The sequence below is a fragment of the Melopsittacus undulatus genome, chromosome 2 (genome assembly GCF_012275295.1).
Source record: "Melopsittacus undulatus isolate bMelUnd1 chromosome 2, bMelUnd1.mat.Z, whole genome shotgun sequence".
NCBI lineage: Eukaryota > Metazoa > Chordata > Aves > Psittaciformes > Psittaculidae > Melopsittacus > Melopsittacus undulatus.
The window spans coordinates 118,002,010-118,010,853 of NC_047528.1; the positions used below are offsets into that span (position 1 = coordinate 118,002,010).

At 38.0% G+C, this 8,844-nt stretch overlaps 1 protein-coding gene across 1 annotated transcript in view; it reads right to left on the reverse strand.

Annotated features, from left to right (window-relative positions):
• EPHA3 (EPH receptor A3) overlaps nucleotides 1-8,466 on the reverse strand; it is a 132,738-nt gene extending 124,272 nt beyond the window's left edge. Inside the window, exon 1 of the mRNA XM_034074459.1 lies at nucleotides 7,857-8,466. Within this exon, the coding sequence (XP_033930350.1) occupies nucleotides 7,857-8,451 (595 nt within the window). The 5' untranslated portion in view covers nucleotides 8,452-8,466. The remainder of the gene's footprint in view (nucleotides 1-7,856) is intronic.
• Nucleotides 8,467-8,844: the final 378 nt, after the last annotated feature.

Sequence of the window (8,844 nt, forward strand, 5' to 3'; positions counted from 1 at the left end):
ATTAATAAAAAAATATTACTCAGAAATAACTACAAAGGTAGTATCATGGGATAAGGTTTGATTCAAAAAAGCACACAGACTGCACATACCGATGGCAAGGAAAAATACATTCCTTCAACCCTGTTGTTGAAGAGAACTGTCCTGTATCACTTCTGCAGTTACTCAGGCTTGGCGCAGTGTCAACTTCTACCATATGGCTTTTTTTTCCCTTGCTGAAAGTGAATCTTTCTGTCAAAGAGCAGCTGTTTGAAATTATCACATCAAATTTTAACCTTACAGTAGACAACCACTGAACCCACAGATTCATGACAGTGAAACAGCTCACCTCCTTGACCCATGAAGGATTTGTCGTTGTTTAGGTCTATCTCTGCCTTAGCACAACAGCTACACCAGTTGTCAAGGTATCCAATGCAGGCAGGTACTAAAAGCTGACGTTACAAACAAATTCTAGGCAATGAATTTACCATCTCTCCCCTAAAAAGACTGTGTGAAGTCCAAGTTGTTACATTCCTCTTCTACTATCAAGAATGAAACTGCAATTTCAAATACAAAGAAAGACATTGCAAATACAACTCTGTTATTCAGTTTGTCATTCAATGAAACAGTTAATTCTGATACTTCTGCAGCCTAAGTGTTTCAATAACGTCTGATATCAATTGTTGGTCATTTAGATGTCTGCCAACAGCATGTTTTGACAACATCTTGTGCTTCATGCTGAGCAGCGGCAAACATAAAGAAGATTCTTGTTGCCTTGCACTCATCTTTCAAGATGGTTCTTACTTTAAGAGCATTTTCATTGAACATTATCAAAACTTACAGCTCTCCCTACAATTGCTCTCTATTAAAGCCTAGTACCAGCTGTCAGTTGTAATGCAGACCCTGTTAGCCTTTGTAAGTTCCACTCTGGAACTAATAAGGGATTGTCGGATAGCTCTGTACACAGACACAAGTGGCAAAGAAACCGATGGAAAAAAGCATGTATTCAATGAATTCACACCAACAATCCAACCTTTGTGCAACTCTGAGCTAAGCTGATATTGAAAGTCACCAAAGACAATACAAGCAAAACATGTTCGGGATGATACTATTAATTTAGTTTTTAATCTTTTGAAAGCCTCCAAAGAAGCAAAGCCATTAAAATGAAAAGGTTAAGGAAATGCCAGCAAGATCCCTTAGGATTCTCAGTGATAGATATCCATAAGATATTTGCTGAAAACCCTGCACAAAGTCAGCACTAGTGGCCTTAAACACGTAAGAGTTGGAGCTTTAGGGTGAAAATTCCAGGGTTAAAAAGAGGAAGTAAATGTCTCATACATACTTGTTAAACTGTAGAGAGTCTCAGTCAATACCCAGTCTATTCCACTACTTCAGGGTGAAAGAGAGGAGTGTTGTTCTTTTTTGTTGGGGTTTGGGGGGTTCTTTTGTTCCTTGAAAAGCAGGTAAGGGGGATAAGGAAGAAACTGCCAAAACACACACAATGTGGCATCAAAAGCACCACCTCTAAACTGGTAAGAGATCTGGATTGAACAAACACATAGTGCAGCTATATTAAGTTGCATTTTGTGAGCCATTAACACTTTAACAGATATTTCCTAAGTAATCCTTTCCATTTCAAAGCTAGTTTCAAATACCAACATTCAATTCTGAATTACCCAATCATGTCACATTTTAACCCTGTGGTACTGAACAACTAGGAGAGACGTATTAGTACACTTTGTTAAAGACCTCTAACACTAGGTTCCTAATAAGTGAACATTGAAAATGAATAGAAATTGTTATGACCATGTTGTTATTTCAACATTTCTATCACAAACTCCAATAAACTTAGTTGAGATTCTCAACTCCAGAGCAGTGAAACCATTTTCTAGCTTCATCATCTGGATTATCAAAATTCATGTCATATCAAAATGGTATCTTTTTAAGTAATTCCAGAATATTTCATGTTAAGTTTCCAGTGCAGGAATCCTGCCTTGAAAACCTGCATGTTAAATCTACTGCTTATGATACACAAATTAGAAAATACTTCTCAAATCCATAATAATAAGAAAATGTTACATTAAAAGCTGGTTATGATCTTTCCAAAGTATTCAGTGCAACATAATTCTTCCTGTCGGGAAAATAATCTGGAGATCTCTGACATAATTTATGTAAAAGCTGAATAAATTCCAAGCGAAAAGGTAAATCCTTCATTGTGTGCTCTGTTTGTGTACCTATAGAACATAAAGGGGATGAAAACAATGAATATTTCACAAATCAACTGATTCATAATTTATAGCCCCTGTCATTTTCATTTACTGGCTTGAAAGATGAAGAGTCACTTTTAAAAAGCATCTTTCTCGCTTTCTAAAAATCAAAACAATACTTCCACCCAAAGGGAAAGAAAATACACCTCAAACCTCTGCTTTATAAAATGTGATTTCATGTGAAAGCAAACTCTCTTAATGATCCCTTTAGTATATTCTATGATCTTTATATGATCAGTTTCTATATTTCATTAAGCATAATTATTCCCATACAGAGCCTAAGAGTTAAAACCACACGCTTCTGTAGTGTTAGCAGCATAACTGAGCCACTCGGCTGCTTCCAAGGGAAAATGTTATTGTCTTTGCAGTTGCAGCAAGCACATGTGCCTTCCGTCTGTTTTCCACTTGCACAGAGTTGAGTACATCCTCACAGTACCCTTTTCTCTTTACAAATAAAGTTATCTTTTATCTACTGTTACAAGCAAATAACAAGTGTATTTACTTATGTAGAGACAAAAGAGGTAAAGCATAAAAGAAAAATACAATGGTTTCCATCCTTAGCATTAATGATGTTTAACATATTTCTATCCCAAGTACAGCATTCATTCTCCTGAAAGAATTAAGCAACATGCTATGGTTCAGATTTAGCAGCGGCGGATGGCATTCCTTTCATATCACCACAAACTCAGAGAGAGAAATACGATTTAGGATGTGCTCACCATATGACTTGAAGCACTGAATCATTTAGTGTTAAGGGAAGTTTTGTGAAGTCATCTTTGCAATAACCAGGCACAGTGGGTGAAGTTCACCTCCCTCTCCTTTACCCCTTACTCCCATTCAATCTACCTGATTAATAGCTAAAAGTTATGTGCATAAGGAAGGACTGTTGAATTACATTCTCTTTTTTTCACCTGGCTTTGTTATAGAAACTGTGTCAGTGGTTAAAGCTTACAATTTTATTACATAGTATTACATAGGAAATTTACAATTTAGACTTAATTCCAGCAACTAAAATTTGGAACTATACCTTGAAATAACAGCATGCAGAAAACATTAACTTGGTGCTTTTGGAGTCATTTTGCTTGGGCCTAGCAATTTAATTTACATTGGATAGTGGGAGCCACAAAGCCTGGTTTTGGTCTAAAGGGTCACCTGTTGGAAGCATTCAAAAGAACAATCAAGCTCACTCCCACTCCCACATGGATAAACAATTGCCCATTGCATGTTTGCTAATTAAGTACATCATCATGATAAATACTGTTCTCCATGTACAGCTGGTCTTTCAAGTGCATGAAATAAACCAACAACAGAATAGACACATTCAGGATAGAAGAGATTTATTAGTCCAAGCCTGCCAGTGCAGGATTTCCTTTACCATGCGGTTACTGCATTTTTAAAACACAGCTTCTGAAATGAGGCTTCCATTACTTCCCCAAAGAGACTTCTCGATCATTACAGAACTAAAGACATTTTTTCTGTCATTGATCCTATAGTTTCCCATTTATTTTGATACTGTTACCCCAACTGACCGACTTTCACATCAAGAGATCTATTTCCTCTCTGTAGCTTTTCCACATACAAATCACTCACTGGGCAGGTGATGTGAATGCTCCTTTTCTTTTATGGGACTTTGGGCTGTTCCCAACACTACACCACTGCATAAACTCCTGGTGTACTTGCAACTTGAATATCACACACAGGCCCCACTGCCCTTTACATAAAAATCACATTGTTTACTTGCAATATGTACAGAGACAGTTAAAAAGGGTAAGTTGAGGTATGGAGCAATTGAGCCTGTCCACCAAAGAAGAAGGCACTAGTAGAGAGAGGGACTTGGGAAAACAGATATTAGAGGAGATATCAGACATGAAAGGGACCTTGAAGATTGTTATTACAGAAGCTGAAAAGGGAGCAGTTATTACTTTCTCACTATACAAGGACATGGAAACCCTTATCCAACTGACTTAAACCAGGAAATACGTTTTCCACATAAGACAAGATCTGGCATTCACTACCACAGAAACATAAAGACTAAAAATATAAGTAAGTCAAAACATAGACTACAGGTAACATGGCACCTATTATTCATAGCTTTTCTTACAAGATGCACCTTAAGTCTTATAAAGTCAACAGGAGATTGGCAGATGCTGAATGGTACACCCTGAAAAGCAGCTCTGTACAGTTTCTTATACTTTACCTTAGAATCTGCCACTAACCACTGTCAGAGAAAGAACACCAAGGCAGGCAAATCTCTGATCTGATCTGCTATGATTATTTCATGATGAACCAATGGAAAAGAGTTATTCTTGTTGACTGGGAAACAGGACAGAGACCAGAAAACATTAGGTTTAATGTGCAGGTCCAGACAGATGGTTTGGGTTTGGGTTTCTTTTCCTCTAATTAAAACAAATTAAAATGCACTATTTCTGAGAGAAGATGTTATAAAGATGTAGTTTGGCTAAAATGGCATGAACACACATTTTAGAAAGACACTGTGAGGAAGAAGTCCTACTCAACCATTAAATATTACAGTAAGATTAAATAGACAGGATCACTACAACACAAGCACTAACAAGGCTGTAATAAGTCTGTGGTGGATTACATATACCATATTTAGTCAACTAACATACATACTAAGGGGAATAAAAGGTGTCGAAGAGCAGCTTTTCCAAGACACTCCCCAGTACATCTTACCTTATACGAACTTAATCCCCCAAAATACTGACCAGGTACAAAAGTCTTTGCTGGAAGAGATGTTACACTGTTAAACTAAAGTATATCATGAAGACCAGAATTCCTCAAGGTGAAGTACACAATTTGCTTTTGAGAAATTATGTCTACACACACACAGAATAAGGAGGACAAGGATGGTGACAGCAAAATGGGTCGTGCTTGTTTAACTGACTGACAAGCAGGTATCTTACTGCTGTGCACGTAAAATGCTTATCAGCTGCTAGAACCCACAATAGAAAAACAATCTTTCCAACAAGAAACAATACATAAAGAAAATAGCTCAATCTCAGCTTTTGATAATTTATATACAAATACCTTTGATAAAACATGTATGGTTTTATATGTACATGTACACCAACAGCAAAAAATGGCTTTAGCCTTATGTCAACATCTGGCTATGCAGACAAAAGGAAGCAGTTTCAGACAACAGTACAGTTTGTGTTACCTAGAGTAATGACTGTGCCTTAATATTTTATCATGTACCAAGAAAAGCTGTTCTGAGTGAATTTTAAATAGGCTGATTATATACTATTGGAGACCTTCATTTTAAACATCAGTGATAATATCCTGCTAATCCTGAAAACAGTGTGGTGGAAGCAATTAAAATCAGCAACAGTCTGAGCACTGGATGAGTGACAGACACTAAACTGTTGAATGTTTTCAATTACTGGGAAGAGAATATTGCCTATTGTTACTCTTTCAAACTTCAACTGAAGCTTCTTCTCTTTTCCTAAATGATGCCTTCATTCCAGCCCAGCTTTACAACACCATCTTGGATCACCTTCAGATTCTATGATCCTGACTTGGCTGCCCTTTTGTTGACCAAAACCAAACCTCCTTCCTCCAAGAAATCCAACCCCCACCCACAACAAAAGAAACCTTAAACCCCAACACCCCAAAATAAGGAGCAAGAGAAAGAGAGAAGAACAAGAAAAGGAAAGGTGCAGGAGCTGCCTTCAGCCTGAGGTCAGAACTGAACTCTTTCCAAGCTTTCCAACTCCGCTGAGTTACTGATGCCAACAAATGGGAGGTTTTGAATTACTGACTGCTTTTAGTGCCACTTCAATCACACCACACTGAAAATATTTATAAATGTGACTTACAATAAAAGTTAGCAGAACATAATATGTTAAATCAGAATAAACGAGAAGGACCTGTCACTATTGTTAATGGTTTCATCATACATCACTCCCTTAATCAACAGCTGGTGAGGAAGGGTTGGGAGGGAGGAAGAAAAAGATAGCAGTCCTATGGACTGATTTTACGCCTTCCAAATCACATATGATATACCCACATATGGATGTGAACTCACTCCTAATCTCTGCAGAACTCAGTAGGAGCTGCCTTGCCTATCCCAAGCATTTGGGAACCTGTTTTTAATAAAACATTTGATTTTACTTTACTTCACTTAGTTCAACTTTTGCTCAGTTGTAGTCTGTCACTTTCTGGAGTGATTGGCTTTGTGTGCTCATGTGTAACTGAAACGTTACACCAACAGCTTTCAACCATTTACAAGGACACAGGCTCTACAGTGAGCAAGACTACATACAGTGATTAAAACAGCATCACTAACAATTTAGCACTTTTAAGTGTAGCTATAGGAAGCCCTAGATAAAGCATTTCTGAATCATAAAATATCCGCTCCTGGACTGAACTCTTAACAGAAGAATAGAACTTGGTTTCCTTATTATCAATATCTAACTGCAGAAAAACATACTCAACAGATTCAGCTCCCCAGTTTATTCATTTTGAGGGCAAAACCAACGTTAAAGCCTATTGAAAAGCAAAACAAAAACAACAACAACAAACCAACCCACACTCTTACCCCTTTCCTCCCACAGCTTCCTGTCATTTCCTGGAAGAAAAGTCACCTTAATTTGAACAATAGTGGCTACGGTTTGGTGGGCTCCTAGTGTCTCCACAGGACTTACAAAGCTTGCTCTAGGACAGCTATAACAAGAATAGGTGCCCCTATTCTCAAACCAGGTTCAGTAGACATGCATATGCATACAAACACATACATACACCCCCCCCCCCACACGTCACCAGGATATAGATACCACTCCTTCCATCCATGGTATCTCTAGAGATTACTATTTAACTTTTACTTATCTAATGGAAGACCCTCAGCCACAGCCAGCACCCTTTGAGGCACTCTGTGAGGAGAGGTTTAAGATGCAACTAGCACAAAACTTCAAAATGTACTTTTCTAAAACAGCAAAACACAGACCACCACAATTTCACTTGATATTAAAATCAGGGAAATATCAAATGCATTTCTCTAATGTTCAAAAGACCATCTCTGGATAAACTCAAAATCCCATGCGTAGTCTCATTCTTGGGAGCATTCACATAACCACAGTTCACAGAAACCAAAAGTTTGGGCAAAATTAGTTAGAGTATTCATGCAAATGGAATTTTGAAGTCTGAATATTCATTTTCCAAAAGGATCTGCATTTAGGAACTATGCTACCTGAAACCATGTTACCTGGGGTTTTTTTGCGACCATTCCCAATTACTCAACACAGCTCAGTAGCAAAAATTATACATCAAGCCACAAAGTTCAAGGAAAAAAAATCCACACAACTATTTGGACACAAACAATGCATTTGAGAAAACTGCCATCTACTGAAACCAAGTCCAAGACTGGTAAGAGAGATTAGATGTGCTACGCACTGTATGAACTAAAAAGCAGCTGTTTGACCTTAATCAAAGTACATTATTTACACAGATTTAAATAAACCCCATTTTCATGGCGATTTTAGGAACTAAAATCTACCAAGAATTTGGAGAAAATTAACATGACCCAATACACAGAGTAGGGACATAAGGCAAAGCTCCTGTTTATAATTGAACTATGAATATGGAGGGCATTGTTACCTTGGCACGCAAAGCCTCTTTCTTCATAGCCAGCATTACACAAGCACTTCCCTATGGGCACTAGCCATTCTCCTTCTGTACTGCAATACATCTTGGGCGGCTCTTCCTCCTTGGAATGATTGACACAAGAACCCCGCACCTCCACCAGTGACTGGGAGTCCATGGGCACTGTATCTGGAAACATGGCGAGGTTCTTGACAGTGAAAGGGCACTTCTTGAAGTACACTCGCACTGAGACTAAGGCAACGCACGCACCTACATCTTGAAAAGCCAAGTAAAAGCCTTTCCTGCTGACAGGCCCCACCTCACGGACTTCAGTATTCAGCTTTAGGATTCGGTCCCCAAGATCCATTTGGGTGAAGCTCTCATCAGCTGCAATGGTGTCGATCTTTGTAAACTGATGCTCTCTGAACTTTACCGAATGGTCGTCATCAGACTCCATATAATACAGATTGAAAGTCTCTTTGCAAGTGCCCAGGACTAGGGGGATACTATTACAGTCCCGCAAGGTAAACTTGAGCTCCACGTATATCTTCTGAGCTGAATTGCGTGGAATCCAGTTTGTTCGCAGCCAATTGTTTTGACTGTGATCCATAACATTGCACACCTGGTAAGTTCTGATTGGAGTATAATGCTCATCAACACCACTAATCTCTTCCCACTGGAACAAGACAAGAAAAAAGGAAAACAGAGAAAAAATGAAATATTTTAAGACCAAAATGATTATACCATTAAAAAAAAAATCATATTTAGAGTCAAAAGCTGTGAAAAAGCAAAAAATACTTTGCTTGGAATCACTATAAAATAGCCAAAGCCTGGGAAAGCTTGCACTTCTTTTTTCCTATTAACCATACAAACATATTAAATGAATACAGAATTCACCATTAAAAAGTCAATCTTTACCAAGTTATTTCAAGGTGGCATGAAAGAGAAGCTACAGCTGCTTTGCATTACTAAAACCCCATGCTTTCTTAAATTACATGCAGTG